Genomic DNA, 17,088 nt, shown 5'->3' on the forward strand with positions numbered 1-17,088 from the left:
ACACGCTTTTTCAGTTCTGCCCACACATTTTCTATAGGATTGAGGTCAGCGCTTAGTGATGGCCACTCCAATACCTTGACTTTGTTGTCCTTAAGCCATTTTGCCACAACTTTGGAAGTATGTTTGGGGTCATTGTCCATTTGGAAGACCCATTTGCGACCAAGCTTTAACTTCCTGACTGATGTCTTGAGATGTTGCTTCAATATATCCACATAATTTTCCTACCTCATGATGCCATCTATTTTGTGAAGTGCACCAGTCCATCCTGCAGCAAAGCACCCCCACAACATGATACTGCCACCCCCGTGCTTCACGGTTGGGATGATGTTCTTCGGCTTGCAAGCATCCCCCTTTTTCCTCCAAACATAACGATGGTCATTATGGCCAAACAGTTCTATTTTTGTTTCGTCAGACCAGAGGACATTCTCCAAAGAGTATGATCTTTGTATAGATACTTTTGCACCTGTTTCCTCCAGCATCTTCACAAGGTCCTTTGCTGTTGTTCTGGGATTGATTTGCACTTTTCGCACCAAAGTACGTTCATCTCTAGAAGAAGGAAGGCATCTCCTTCCTGAGTGGTATGAAGGCTGCGTGGTCCCATGGTGTTTATACTTGCGTACTATTGTTTGTACAGATGAACGTGGTATCTTCAGGCATTTGGAAATTGCTCCCAAGGATGAACCAGATGTGTGGAGGTCTACAATTTGTTTTTTTTAGGTCCTGGCTGATTTCTTTTGATTTTCCCATGATGTCAAGCAAAGAGGCACTGAGTTTAAAGGTAGGCCTTGAAATACATCTACAGGTACACCTCCAATTGACGAAAATATTGTCAATTAGCCTGTCAGAAGCTTCTAAAGCCATGACATCATTTTCTGGAATTTTCCAAGCTGTTTAAAAGCATAGTCAACTTAGTGTATGTAAACTTCTGACCCACTGGAATTGTGAAATAATCTGTCTGTAAACAATTGTTGGACAAATTACTTGTGTCGTGCACAAAGTAGATGTCCGAACCGACTTGCCAAAACTATAGTTTGTTAAGAAGAAATTTGTGGATTGGTTGAAAAACGAGTTTTAATGACTCCAACCTAAGTGTATGTAAACTTCAGACTTCAACTGTATGTATGCTATATTATGGACTAGGAGAGCAACTGGAAGAGACCATTTCTGAAGGCCTGGGTGAGAGGGTGATAAGAAAGAGGACAGGGCTGAGGGAGGGAGGGAGAGTGTGCTGAAAGAGGGGACAGGTGAGGATGACAGAAAAACTGTGGTGGAGTGGTTAAGAGAGTCAGGTAGGTAAAGACAATGCCTCCCACCCTCCCGCCCTCTCCCGCCAGCCTCTCTCACCGTGGGCCTATGTCTGGGTGTCTGGTAGAATGACAGTGGAGATTGACAGGCTTTGTGATTTGCCCCAGCAGTATGCATGATGTTGTGCCACTTCTTATTGACAGTGAAGATGTCTGTTAATGGCTCCTTCAGCATTTACATAGTCTGTCTGCAGCGCTCTCCTGACCATTAATCACAGTGTCAAACAACGCAGACACAGACAGGATTCTCCAAATGCCAACCGGCCCCATGATGCATCACCATCGACCATGGTGAGCGCTCTCTCCACAGAGAAATGCATGTTAACAAATTCAACATGGAGAAGGATTCATTTGTCATTATTAACACGCTTGGGGATGATGCTGACTCTCTGTTTCACTCTCAAAAGAAAGCCACATAAGGGAACTCTCTTTTGGTTTGTTTGTGATATTACTTATGAGCGATGTCGAGATTCAACTGAAACTGGCAGGCGTTGTCTATAGTTCTATTTAGAGTTCTGATATCCCACCACGAGATGAATGGAGCACTGTGGTGGTCATCGAAAAGTTATGGCTGGCCTCTGAACAAACTAAACATAATGAATGTCAAGAGGGTTGAAACCTCCAGATTTGCTGAAAACAACATATTGCTTGGGTGTTGAAAGGGAGTTCAGAGAGCCATGCAAATTTAGCAAGAGTTGGCAACAGAAAGTTAAACACAGGTTAGCAGTTAGCAACCAGTGAAATCCCTCATAAGCAATTTTAGCCAGTGATGCTATCTTTGGCCAGATTAGTTTAGGTGTCATGTAGGTGCAATATCACCCATAATGAGCATCAAATGAGCACATTTTCAGGCTGAACAGTAACACGTTAGGGTTAGTGGTTTGGAGATGGTGCTTGGTTGACCTACCCGTGTTGCTGAGAATGAGGGGTGTTGTAGTTGGGGTGTGGAGGTTGGAGAGGAGGAGGAGGAGGAGGAGGAGGAGGAGGAGGAGGAGGAGGGGTGGGTGTGGTGGGAAGAGGGGGCAGGGGACTGGGTCCAGAAGAGGTGTGGAGGGCTGGGGACCTCACACAGGGAGGTCTACTGCAGAGGGAAACAAGAGTTTGAGGGAAAGTGCTAAACAAACAGCATTAATTCAACCCAAGGAACACTACAGTGAAGTGTGGTCAGTACCTACCCTGTGAAAATGAATAAGCAATTATTTTATATATATATATATATATTTTTTTTTTAAATCAATAATAATTTTGTCATGTTTTTTCTGCATTATAAAATCAATTTCTGAACTAGTTCTTACTACCCAAATTTGCAGTGATCTGGTACAGTACACAATGATTCGAGGGGAAAGGCAGCCTCGCTGTGTGCCTTTCTCCAGCCCTTCAAACTCCAAACTCAATGCAAGACATTGACATGACTTGCGCATGCGTGTTTCTACCATATAATGCCAGCTAACGGACTCCAAAAGGCAGCCAGAGAGCTTCGCTGTCTTTCATGTGTCAATATGTCCCATTCATTATTGCACTCAAATAATACATGTGAATGCGTATTGGAGTGAAAAAAGTAATGGGACAAGCAGGAGGATAGGCCGGGCTCCCTCCTGCCTGTGGACGTCATACGTCATCAGCCGCCTTTTGGCTGTTACGTTCATCAGAATGGCTAACATTATGCATCGGAAACTGTTTTTAAAGTTGATTTTCTAGCTTAACAGGGGGTGATAAGGAATGGAAGACCAACACCTGAGCTTAGGAACCTAACATCAAAGGAAAGGACAGAAAATAACACGATCATTTCAATCTGATTGTTATCAACGGAAAGACTGGCTCTGTGGCTGCGCTGCTAGCAGCCAATTCTACTGCTTCCCGCCTGCTGTTCTCCACCAGCGACAGCGTGTGGACAAGAGACAGTTACTGCCTATAGCACTCAACAAGCATGTGAAATCGGTGTCTCACATCTAAAGCCAGATAGCTCTTAAGACATTTGGCAACTCACGGATAGATCTGGCATTGAATGAACAACGGAGATTGAACATCAGCATGCACAATGCCAAGGTAAAAGAGAACCGTGAGATTTTGAAAGCCCTAGCTAATTCATGCTACACATGCTGCCTATTGTAGGAATTTTCAATTAAACTGACGTGCACTTCCGTGTTCTGCAGAACAAAGTGATGGATATGAGTTTCTGCAGCGACAAGACTTTGATAGTTTCTATGAGCGATTCGAGCAGAAATGCAATGAACTGGGCCTGGCAGAATGCGAAACTCGTAGTAAACGGGGTGCATTTACTACAACATACTGCACAATAACAATGTTCAGATGAGAGCCAGGTTTGAGCACTTTGGTGAATTTAATTTCCTTGGCTTAGTGAACTGGGAAAAAATCTAAACAATGTCACAAAAGTTTGACACCAGCAAACGAGAACCTGTCAAAATATGCAAAGTATTCGTTAGACTTAAGGCTGATCTTGTTGGATAGTACAGTTCACAAATGGTACGAGACAAATCCATGAGGTGACAAAGTTAATGCAGCTGGTCCTCACTATACCAGCCACAACAGCATCCGGTCAAAAGCGGATCAAGGACGACTTTCATCCCTTGCCATCCTCTCCATCGCATCGAGATACTTATTATTATTTATTTTTTGTCACTTTTTCTTGGTATTTTCTTTCACAGTTACAGTAAACAATGTTTGAAATACAGTACATTGAACTTGTGGTTTTATACATTTGATATACCGTAGGAACATGCTTTTTGAATGAGGTAGAAATGTATACGCCTATATGAAAATATAAAATACTTAAGTAATACTTTCAAAACATGCATTAGAGACAAAAAAGTGCACAAAAAAATAAAACATGGCTAGTCTTCAAAACGAATAGAACAATTATAATAATAAGACAGGCTAATATTAAACACTCACAAAGGTAGATCAATTAAGTACAAAGCTCAGGTAGGACGTTTACTGTAGAGGGAAATTGCAGTGTCTCTACATAGGTAAAGAAAGGTTGCCACATTCAGTAGAATTGGCAGAAAAAACACCGTAGGGTAAATTTTATCTTCTCCAATTTACTAAAGTGTAGGACATCTTTAATCCACAGAAAATGAGAGGGAGGAGAGGGCGACTTCCACAGAAGTCAAATCAACCTTCTTGCCAACAAACTCACAAAGGCTACAAAGTCAGATGTGTATTTTGGTAGTGTTGTAGTATGTTTTAAATATATGTGATGCTCGTCGGGCGGGCGGGTGCAGGCAGCGATCGGTTGAAGAGCATGCATTTAGTTTTACTAACATTTAGGAGCAGTTGGAGGCCATGGCATTGAAGCTCGTTTGGAGATTTGTTAACACAGTGTACAAAGAAGGGCCAGAAGTATACAGAATGGTGTTGTCTGCGTAGAGGTGAATCAGAGAATCACCAGCAGCAAGAGCGACATTGATATATACAGAGAAAAGAGTCGGCCCGAGAATTGAACTCTGTGGTACCCCCATTGAGACTGCCAGAGGTCCGGACAACAGGCCCTCCGATTTGGCACAATGAACTCTATCTGAGAAGTAGTTGGTGAACCAGGCAAGGCAGTCATTTGAGAAACCAAGGCTATTGAGTCTGCCGATAAGAATGCAGTGATTGACAGAGTCGAAAGCCTTGGCCAGGTCGATGAAGATGGCTGCACAGTACTGTCTTTATCGATGGCGGTTATGATATCGTTTAGGACCTTGAGCGTGGCAGAGGTGCACCCATGACCATCTCGGAAACCAGATTGCATAGCGGAGAAGGTACAGTGGGATTCGAAATGGTTGGTGATCTGTTTGTTAACTTGGCTTTCGAAGACTTTAGAAAGGCAGGGTAGGATAGATTCGGGTCTGTAACAGTTTAGGTCTAGAGTGTCTCCCCATTTGAAGAGGACCACGGCAGCTTTCCAATCTTTAGGGATCTCAGACGATAAGAAAGAGAGGTTGAACAGGCTAGTAATAGGGGTTGCAACAATTGCGGCGGATAATTTTAGAAAGAGAGGGTCCGGATTGTCTCAGGTATTACCCCAAATAATGATGTTATGGCAGTAGGAGCAAAAAGCACTTGTAATACTTTAGATATTGTATCAAAGATGGCAGACCAATAGTTATGTAGAGAAGAGCAGGACCAAAACATATGCATTAATGAAGCAGGAGCTTGCCGACACCTGTCGCAAACAGGGTCGACATCAGGATAGATCTAAGCCTGAGTTTAGTCCAGTGAGGACGGTGTAGGATTTTGCCTTAGATTAAAACATGTTTGGCACAAATAGAAGAGGAGTGGACACGGTACATAATACCTTCCCATGTACAGTTGAAGTCGGAAGCTTACATCCACTTAGGTTGGAGTCATTAAAACTTGTTTTTCAACCACTCCACAAATTTCTTATTAACACTTCACAAAATAGATGGCATCATGAGGTAGGAAAATTATATGGACATATTGAAGCAACATCTCAAGACATCAGTCAGGAAGTTAAAGCTTGGACGCAAATGGGTCTTCCAAATGGACAATGACCCCAAGCATACTTCCAAAGTTGTGGCAAAATGGCTTAAGGACAACAAAGTCAAGGTATTGGAGTGGCCCTCACAAAGCCCTGACCTCAATCCTATAGAAAATGTGTGGGCAGAACTGAAAAAGCATGTGCGAGAAAGGAGGCCTACAAACCTTACACCAGCTTTGTCAGGAGGAATGGGACAAAATTCACCCAACTTATTGTGGGAAGCTTGTGGAAGGCTACCTGAAACGTTTGACCCAAGTTAAACAATTTAAAGGAAATGCTACCAATTACTAATTGAGTGTATGTAAACTTCTGACCCACTGGGAATGTGATGAAAGAAACAAAAGCTGAAATAAATCATTCTCTCTACTATTATTCTGACATTTCACATTCTTAAAATAAAGTGGTGATCCTAACTGACCTAAGACAGGAAATGTTTACTAGGATTAAATATCAGGAATTGTGAAACTGAATTTAAATATATTTGGCTAAGGTGTATGTAAACTTCCGACTTCAACTTCTGACTTCAACTTCCGACTTCCTAGAAAAAAATTCCCTTGGCCCAGGCTACTGTTGATTGCGAAGATGGAGGCCTTTTTAATTGAAGTGAAACAAAAGTTAGAGTATGCCTATGGTGAAAAGCCTACAAGGCAGGGCTCCAGACTGCGACCACTTCGTCACATTTTGCAACCCTTTGACTTGGCTGTGCAGGAAAAACATGTATTGGTGCATCAGTGCTGCACATTCATCACCTAACTAAAAACGGGCTATTTTTTAGAAGGCTAAAACCATGATTTGTCCAAACATTAAAGTACATTATCTTCCTGAATCCTGTAATAAAAGTGTCTGCTTGCCTGCCTCTGTACCTGTTAGGCTGGGGCCTGCTGCTGTGTCGAGTGAGCTACTCTTTCTTTCCCGTTGGAAAAAATGCTCAGGGAGAAAGAAAAGTGTTCTGATTGTATAACATTTTTAAATCCAATTGCTGGGAAAACACAGCTATCCTGTTGTCACAGATGGGGATAGGATGTTTTCATCTTTCTGTGGGTATACTTTTTATTTCTCAACTCTCAATTATGAGCTCAATAGCAACTACAAAGATATTTGATATGGCTTTGAGATGCGAAATGCACATTGGCCATTGTGATTGCATATGGATGGGGGGGGGGGGGGGGGGGGGGGGGCAGAGTGGACAGTAAACACCTCGATGACCTGAATAATGGCCAAGTCTACCTTGCTCCCTACTCACAATCGCTTGGAAGTAACAAACACAATTCCTCCAACACCTATCGGAAACTGCTAAGCTACACTACATAACCAAAAGTATGTGGGCTGGACACCTGCTCGTAGAGCATCTCATTTCAAAATCATGGGTATTAACATGGAGTTGGTCCCCCTTTGCTGCAATAACAGCCTCCACTATCATGGGAATGCTTTCCACTAGATGATGGAACATTGCTGAGGGGACTTGCTTCCATTCAGCCACAAGAGCATTAGTGAGGTCGGGCACTGATGTTGTGCGGTTAGGCCTGGATCGCAGTCAGCATTCAAATTCATCCTAAAGGTGTTCGACGGGGTTAAGGTCAGGGCTCTGTGCAGGCCAGTCAAGTTCTTCCACACTGATCTCGACAAACCATTTCTGTATGGACATCGCTTTGTGCGCTGGGGCACTGTCATGCTGAAACAGGAAAGGGCCTTTCCCAAACCGTTGCCACAAAGTTGAAAGCACAGACTCATCTAGAATGTCATTGTCTGCTGTAGCGTTAAGATTTCCCTTCACTGGAACTAAGGGGCCTAGCCCAAATCACGAAAACAGCCCCAGAATATTATTACTCATCCACCAAACTTTACAGTTGGAACTATGCATTCGGGCTGGTAGCGTTCTCCTGGCATCCGCCAATCCCAGATTTGTTTGTCGGACTGCCAGATGGTGAAGTGTGATTCATCACTCCAGAGAACGCGTTTCCACTGCTCCAGACTATTCTCAATTGAATCTTGTCTTTACTAATATGTAAAATTAGTTTCAATTTAGAATGGCCCATTATCAAATGGGCAGGAACAGGGGCAGGGGGAAAAAGACATCCTTATGAATAGCAAATAGAGGCCGCTTTCCCACTGGTTCGTTTTTTCAATCATGCCTGGTAGGCTACTCTCCGGTTATTTCACTCCAATCATCAACCACTGTTTGAGGAGCATGCCTGACTCTCACTGTGCGATAGGTGATATTCCGTCCAAACTCTGTATGCCATGGGCTCTCCAACCCTGTTCCTGCAGCTACCCAGTGCGTAATTTTGGAAACCAAGTAACATGTTTTCACAACGAAACATATTAAACTTTTGACAGCCCCTCTCTGCGCGCTCGAGAAAGGAATGCAGGAGAAAGAGGAGGAGATGAAGACACACAGTGGTGAGATATTTTGTAACTAAAGGTAATGAGTCCGCCTATTAATTATGAAAATATAAAAAATGCCCTATTACTAGGCTATTCAAAATAAAATACAAATTCACTATGATTGCAGGCTAACCATAAGCCACCCTGCACAATCAATGAACCAATAGCATTGCCTGGGCCTATACATTCTCGCCTGGACTTATTAGTAGAAAGATTGGAGCATAGCATAAGGTAAACAGTCCACCCAGTATGCATACCAATACAGTACACACTCAAAGACAATTACTATTATTTATTTATTTATTTTTTTGGAGCATAGGCTAGACCAATTGTGTACTAAAGACAAAATAACTTTTCTTAAAATTGATCATCACAGTGAGGTGAGTTTTAAAAGTAAGATAGGCCTACTGTTTTGATGAGAAGTGTTTGATGGGATTTTAGATTTCATTTGCATTTCCACAGAGTGGTTAGAAGAACAATAGAGCCCTGAGTACCAGACCATTAGAACCTGATGGAGGAACAATAGAGCCCTGAGTACAAGACCATTAGAACCTGATGGAGGAACAATAGAGCACTGAGTACCAGACCATTAGAACCTGATAGAGGGACAATAGAGACCTGAGTACCAGACCATTAGAACCTGATGGAGGAGCAATAGAGCCCTGAGTACCAGACAATTAGAACCTGATGGAAGAACAATAGAGCCCTAAGTACCAGACCATTAGAACCTGATGGAGGTACAACAGAGCCCTGAGTAGAAGGCCATTAGGACCTGATGGAGGGACAACAGAGCCCTGAATAGAAGGCCATTAGGACCTGATGGAGGTACAACAGAGCCCTGAGTAGAAGGCCATTAGGACCTGATGGAGGGACAACAGAGCCCTGAGTAGAAGGCCATTAGGACCTGATGGAGGGACAACAGAGCCCTGAGTAGCAGGCCATTAGGACCTGATGGAGGGACAACAGAGCCCTGAGTAGAAGGCCATTAGGACCTGATGGAGGGACAACAGAGCCCTGAGTAGAAGGCCATTAGGACCTGATGGAGGGACAACAGAGCCCTGAGTAGCAGGCCATTAGGACCTGATGGAGGGACAACAGAGCCCTGAGTAGAAGGCCATTAGGACCTGATGGAGGGACAACAGAGCCCTGAGTAGCAGGCCATTAGGACCTGATGGAGGGACAACAGAGCCCTGAGTAGAAGGCCATTAGGACCTGATGGAGGGACAACAGAGCCCTGAGTAGAAGGCCATTAGGACCTGATGGAGGGACAACAGAGCCCTGAGTAGAAGGCCATTAGGACCTGATGGAGGGACAACAGAGCCCTGAGTAGCAGACCATTAGGACCTGATGGAGGGACAACAGAGCCCTGAGTAGCAGGCCATTAGGACCTGATGGAGGGACAACAGAGCCCTGAGTAGCAGGCCATTAGGACCTGATGGAGGGACAACAGAGCCCTGAGTAGAAGGCCATTAGGACCTGATGGAGGGACAACAGAGCCCTGAGTAGCAGACCATTAGGACCTGATGGAGGGACAACAGAGCCCTGAGTAGAAGGCCATTAGGACCTGATGGAGGGACAACAGAGCCCTGAGTAGAAGGCCATTAGGACCTGATGGAGGGACAACAGAGCCCTGAATAGAAGGCCATTAGGACCTGATGGAGGGACAACAGAGCCCTGAGTAGAAGGCCATTAGGACCTGATGGTCGTTAGCGAATTGGGTACTACTAACGCATGTGCAGAGTGCATTACTTTAATTCAGTGTGCATAACAGGAGATTACCGTGACATGGAATTTTACTGCGGTCATGACTCATGACCCCAGTGTGGCGGTTATATGGTCACCGCAACAGCCCTAGCCCGGCTACAACGATGATTTTAATTAAAGAACATATCCGATGTAAACAAATTGATTGGTCATGTGATAATGAACTAGAATATATTGGCCAAACGTTAAACTGTCCCCCCAAATATATTTTTTACTTATTGGAGTGTACAGACCACCTTCCACCAAAAGTGTGTTTTTTGATCAGTTTAATAACATGCTTAGGGAATGTGATTTTGGGATAGAGGTCATCTTAATGGGAGATTTGAACATTAATGATGAAAATCCTCAAACGAGTCACTAATACCTTTGACCTTACACAGCTAGTTAAATGGCCAACCGGTATGACTTTTTCTTCTAAAACACAGAATAATCTGGTGTTCAGTAATAAACCAGCGAGATTGACAATCATTCAATATGGTTACTGGGCTGTTTGACCATAATCTGACACAGAAAGCTTTCTAAGAACAGGTTTAACCTCTCTACTGAACAGGTTTAACCTCTCTACTGAACAGGTTTAACCTCTCCACTGAACAGGTTTAACCTCTCTACTGAACAGGTTTAACCTCTCTACTGTAGAAAACCGGATCAGCTCAGGATACTGAATTAAATGATTTTGAATACGCAATTAAGGGAATTAACTGGAATGATCTTCTGTCCTATACAAATGTGGAAGCTGACAGTCAGATGTTTCTATCCACAATCCAGACTACAATAAATGACTTCCTAAAGAAAACCAAATCCAGACCTGGCGAAAAGAGCACTCTTCCTTGGCTAAATAGAGAAATCTGGAAACTGATGAAAGAACGAGACCGTGACCTAAAAACAGCGCGGAAGTCCAAATTAGAGCATGACAGACATAGGTTTTAACATGTTGAGAAATAAGGTGATGAAAGAAATCAGACAGGCCAAGGCCAACTTTTTAATCAACATAATTGGTGAAGCTAAGGGAAATTCAGACCATAGTAACACTGCAAAAAGACTAGAAATCAATATGAATGGCAGTTTAACACAGCATGCAGGCAAAATAGCAACAGCGTTCAAGTCATTCTTTGTTGACTCTGTCAGGGTACTGACACAGAACCCCTCCACTGGTTTCTTGGGCTCAGTGCCAGTGTATGACACTCAACCTGTCTTCATCACAAGGGACGTTTCTGAGTCAAAGGTGAACAAGGTGATTAGCTCACTAAAGAACTCTAAAGCCAACGATGTGTTTGGGCTGGACTCTACCTTTAACAACTACAAAGAGTCACTCACTGGCCCCATTACTAAGGTCACCAACACATCTATTGGTCAGAGGGTGTTTCCAAGGGTCTGGAAGTCGGCCATAATAACACCCATCTTTAAATCAGGTGACCCTGTTGACGTGAGTAACTACAGGCCCATGAGTATACTACCTGTGGGGTCGAAGGTTACTGAAAAGTGTAGCAGAGCAACTGATGGCCCACCTCAACAACAGCCCCTTTACAACCCACGCAGTTTGGCTTCAGAGCAAACCCCTCCACAGAAACGGACAAAGGGGATGTTGTTGGGGCTGTGTTTCTAGACCTAAGGAAAGCATTTGATACTGTTGACCATGAAGTTCCCATCACTAAAACTGTCCAAGTTCAACTCTTCCCCGGATGCCCTGAGATGGATGAAATCATAACTCGGAGGCAGAGCTCAGTGTGTCAGAGCGAGCAATGACGCTACTGAGGCAGCTATCTATGTATCAGAGGACAAGCTCCAGGTGGTATCCAATTCAGTACCTTGGCATCATATTTTATTCCAACCTCTCTTTTAAAAAGCAGGTTAAAAAAGTAACTCAAATAACCAAATTCAACCTAGCTAATTTCCGATACATTGTTTGACTATAAAGGCAGCAAAGGTGTAATTGCTATGATACTCCCTCACTTAACATGCTGCTTGACTAGTTGGGACCAAGCTTGCCGTACAACATTAAAACCAATTCACTCTGTCTACTGTACAAACAGGCTCTCAAAGTGCTTGATAGAAAGCCCAATAGCCATCATCACTGTTACATCCTCAGAAAGCATAAGCTCCTTGTCTTGTCCTGCACTGTTGGTTAAGGGCTTGTAAGTAAGCATTTCACTGTAAGGTCTGCACATGTATTCAGCGCATGTGACCAATAAAGTTTGATTTGATTTTGATTTCATTTGTCTTCAAGATCCTAAATGGCCTAACTCCGCCCCACTTAGTACTTTTGTTAAACAGAAAAGCCAAACCCACGGCAACAGATCCCAGGTCTGCCGTGAGAGGTGACTGTATAGTTCCCTTAAGGAAAAGCACTTTCAGATAATCTGCTTTCTCTGTGAGAGCTTCCCATGTCTGGAACACACTGCCATCAGACACACATAACTGCACCACCTATCACACCTTCACACAAAAAACATAAAGACATGGCTAAAGGCCAATCAGACTTGTGAACATAATCCCTAGCTGTGTATTGCCGCTTTCCATGTTATCTGTTGTACTGTATGTACGTATCTTGTGAGGTGTGTAAACACTGTTTGTTGCTTTTATGTATTTTGTTTTGTTGCTTTTTGTGCTACTGTCTGCCTGCGAGCTGCGTGTTACTTGTCCTATGTTGTCTGTATTGTTATTGTAATAGTTTTTAATAACCTGCCCAGGGACTGCGGTTGGCACTTTTACTGAAACATTGATGAATGTGCACTGTACCTGTAGAATTAAACTCAATAAAGTGTAAGTAAAGTATTGGACGGTAGGCTTTTTTACATGAAATGTACATGACTACTATGAGTGGGTATTATCTTTAGAGTTCGTGATCTAGCTAATGTGTTTTGACTTTCCACTTCCTCAGGTGGTGAATTAGCCCCAAATAAATCAGCCTGTGACCTTAGAGCACGTAAAGATGCAGCCAGATTCATCTCTATTGACATTTTAAAAATAATACAAATTCAGCCCTATTTTAACAGTAAAATATAACAACAATAGTATAAGTGTCTATCAAAAATGCATGACAATCTCTAGATTAGGTTGCACATTAAAATGTGTAATCACATCACAAGATGATGAAACAACGCATTTCTTCAATACCATCTCAGTAGTCTATAACACTTTTAATAAAGCACTGTGAATGACTTTAGAAGATGATAGGCCCTGAAAATAAATTGGTGCGAACAAATCATGGGCTGGTGCCACTAACTGAAAAGGAAGATGTTCGTCTGGAGCCCTGCTAAAAGGTGAATGTCCCCCGTATGGAGAAGTTGTCATATTGTAGTGGGCGAAGATGAGAAGAATGTCCAAATGCACGGCCAAATGCAGGCTACGGTGCAACTCGCTATTCAGGTAGAATGCACTTTCTTTTTCTTTTTTCTCGTATTTTATAATCATTTGTTTTTATCATTGTTATTATTGTAGGCCTATTTATTAATCCAAATGAGTTATTTAAATATGAAACGTGTTTTGTTTCATTCTCTTCATCCAACATGCTATTGTGCCTACCCATAAGCACAGCCATACTCTAGATGGACCTGTTTATTACCAAGGGCTTTCTATTGACATATCCTCTATTGTTGACGTTGCTTTATCTGATCACCATTATCTGGTCCATTATGCTATTCTGAGAGAGCAACTTGGCATATATAACAAGGCCATTAGAAATGCCAGACGGGCACATTTTTCTAACTTGATCACTAATAATCAGAATAATTAGAGAGTGCTCTTCTCCACCATCGATGGCCTGATAAATCCTACTCCCGCAAACCTTTGTGAACTTTCCTCCACATCTAAATGTGATGGATGAGTTTGTGGCATATTTCAGAGATAAGATATCCAACCCAACGTTAGGCTGAGTATCAGTCAGCCTAACACGCAAAGGCAATCTGGATGTATTTTCCCTGGTTGACACAGACGTGCTCAGGAAAGTGATATCCCAAGCCTTCTACCTGCCTTCTCGATCCTATCCCCACCACCTTCTTCAAAACAGTTTTTAATTGCATATCTGAAGAAGTGAAGGCTATTGTTAATCACTCCCTGTTCACAGGCACTTTCCCCGCTGCACTAAAAACTGCTATGGTGAAACCCCTTCTGAAGAAAAGTAATCTATATTCTTCAGCTCCTAGCAATTTTCTGCCAATCTCCAACCTTCCATTCTTAAGCAAAATTCTGGAGAAATTGGTTTTCAAACAGCTAAATGTTTTTTTAAGTGCCAACTGTATTTAAAAAAAAATCCAATCTGGTTTTCATGTCCACCACAGCACAGAGACAGCCTTAGTTGAAGTGGTAAATGATCTTAGAGCCAACACAGATGCCAAACAGCTTTCTGTTCATGTAGTCTTGGATTTAAGTGCTGCATTCAACACTGTTGACCATGATGTCCTTCTCTCCGGTCCAGTTCTAAATTGGTTTAGGACCTATTTAACCGGTCGAGAGTTCTTGTCACCCTTGGTGAACATAACTCAGAGAAAATAGATATCACAAGTGGCGTTCCACAAGGTTTCGAATTTGGATCCGGTACTGTTCAGTTTATATATGTTACCCCTTGGCAGCGTTATCAGAAAGCACAACATTGATTTTCCCTGCTACGCAGATGATACACAACTTTCATTTCTGTGTCACCAGAGGATTTTAGCTCCACAGATAAATTATTAGATTGTATAAGTCATTTAAATAGTTGGATGGCTCACAACTTCCTCCAGCTAAATCAAGACAAGACCGAGGTACTTGTTGGAGCCAAAGCACAGTGAGAGAATCTGGCCGCACATTTTAATTAACGGGCAATAAAGATAAAACACCAGGTAAAAAAACCTAGGTGTCATTTTAGATTCTGAACTTCATTTCAAATCACACAGTAGGAATGTGACCAAAATAGCTCTTTACTACTTGAGGAACATTGCCAAGGTGCGGCCGTTTCTCAGGCTGATACAGAGAGACTCATACATGCTTTTATTACAAGCAGGCTTGACTACTGTAAGGTTCTCCTGTCTGGTCTACCCAAAAAAGCCATTGGTCAACTGCAAAATACACAGAATTCTTCAGCACAGGTACTGACCAAGACCAGACGGAGAGCACATATTACACTGGTTTTAAAGTCTGCATTGGCTGCCTGTGAGTTTTAGAATACATTTTAAGATTCTTCTATTGGTTTTTAAATCAAGCCACGATTTTGAACCCCAATACATGTCAGACATGCTATTAAGTTATGTACCCAGTAGGTCCCTCAGGTCCTCTGGCCTTTTAACTATCCCAAAGACCAGGACCAAGAGGCATGGAGAGACAGCCTTTAGTTACTATGCCCCCAGCCTAGGACCAAGAGGTATGGAGAGACAGCCTTTTAACTATCCCAAAGCCTAGGACCAAGAGCCATGGAGAGGCAGCCTTTTAACTATCCCAAAGCCTAGGACCAAGACCTAGGAGCAAGAGGCATGGAGAGACGGCCTTTTAACTATCCCAAAGCCTAGAACCAAGAGGCGTGGAGAGACAGCCTTTTAACTATCCCAAAGCCTAGGACCAAGAGCCATGGAGAGACAGCCTTTTAACTATCCCAGAGCCTAGAACCAAGAGGCATGGAGAGGCAGCCTTCTAACTATCCCAAAGCCTAGGACCAAGAGGCATGGAGAGGCAGCCTTCTAACTACCCCAAAGCCTAGGACCAAGAGGCATGGAGAGACAGCCTTCTAACTATCCCAAAGCCTAGGACCAAGAGGCATGGAGAGACAGCCTTTTAACTATCCCAAAGCCTAGAACCAAGAGGCATGGAGAGACAGCCTTTTAACTATCCCAAAGCCTAGGACCAAGAGCCATGGAGAGACAACCTTTAGTTACTATGCTCCCAGCCTCATTTCAATTAATGATATTCTGTACATAAATAGGGATACACATTCACAAGGCCACTTCAGCAGAAGCATTGGTGATTGGCCTCCCCCCGTCCGCATTGCTTCAGAAGGCAAAGCCCCAAGCTGCTCAGTATGACCAATTCTGTTCCTCCTACCATTTGAAAGACTGGTCCATGTTTACAAATAGTCCCAAGACAGGGTTCAGCCAGATTTTACTGCCCACACACCATCCTACCACTTCCTCCTCACAAATCTGCCCTGCTCTGGGAAGCACTCACACATTAAACACTCAAGCACACTAGCTAAATAACACCCATCTACCCATTCCCCATTCCATTTAGCATAAATACTGTAAGTACATAAATAAGTAGGGCCGGGACGATACCAGTATTGCGATACTCGTGAGCATCGTAGCAAGGAAACAAAACACAAAGCGGATTTAACTTAGGAAAACAGCCCTAATGTTGGAAACAAATATTATGTTGTCCTCCAGAGTCACATTTATTTTCAAAGCTATATCTGTAATGAATACTCAGGGAGAAAAAGGTGTAGATTCACGCGCAGAGCGCGGCAGGTGTTTATTTCGCAGAAGGCAGGAATCGGTCACCCACAGGTAGGCAAACAGACAGGTGAATCAAAACTAGGACTGAAGGATATAACTGGTTCTCACAAACGAGCTAGGAAAAGGCTTAATAGAGTCAAAACTAACAATACCTCACAAAGGCACAAACAGAATGAACTGAACTAAATAAGGAGCTGATGAGACCAGGTGAGTAACTAACACAGGTGAAATCAAAGAACAAAAATGAAAGACAGGGCTACGTTCAAGAACACAAAGAAACAGCACACAAGGTTGACTAAGAAAATAAATACAGAACCTTACAATAGCACACAATGTTTTATACAGCAGGTTTTTAAAGGACCAAAGAGTAAGGTCTGCTTCGTGTTTTCATTTTTGCAATGGAAAAAATATTGCGATACTGGTATCGTCCCGGCCCTATAAATATGTGCTGCTTGATATGTGTCAAGGTTCTTCATAATGCTGCTTTTTATGTTGGTGTCCAAGGGTATGTTGAGTTTCCTAAGTAGCTTGGTGTTGTGTTGTACATGTGAAGGGCATGTTATGTTCACTTGAAATCTTGTTAAGTGTTTTCCAAGGTAACATCACCATCGTTGTACGACTCTGTTTTTTCTACTGCTACTCAGTCTCTAACACAATATTCCATTGGACATCATTTCACCAGAGAGATTGTGCTTCAAATGCCTTCCAGATAGAT

General features: G+C 42.8%; 1 protein-coding gene across 5 annotated transcripts in view; it reads right to left on the reverse strand.

Moving 5' to 3' along the window:
* Nucleotides 1-17,088, reverse strand: part of LOC129812696 (AT-rich interactive domain-containing protein 1B-like) — a 198,970-nt gene that overhangs the window by 35,855 nt on the left and 146,027 nt on the right. For 3 of the 5 annotated variants that reach the window (XM_055864489.1, XM_055864488.1, XM_055864490.1), the window contains one exon: nucleotides 2,212-2,385. The exons of the other annotated variants lie outside the window; for them this stretch is intronic. In XM_055864489.1, coding sequence (XP_055720464.1) covers nucleotides 2,212-2,385 — 174 coding nt within the window. The remainder of the gene's footprint in view (nucleotides 1-2,211; nucleotides 2,386-17,088) is intronic. 5 annotated transcript variants of the gene reach the window in all.

The sequence above is a fragment of the Salvelinus fontinalis genome, chromosome 16 (assembly GCF_029448725.1).
Source record: "Salvelinus fontinalis isolate EN_2023a chromosome 16, ASM2944872v1, whole genome shotgun sequence".
NCBI classification, from domain to species: domain Eukaryota; kingdom Metazoa; phylum Chordata; class Actinopteri; order Salmoniformes; family Salmonidae; genus Salvelinus; species Salvelinus fontinalis.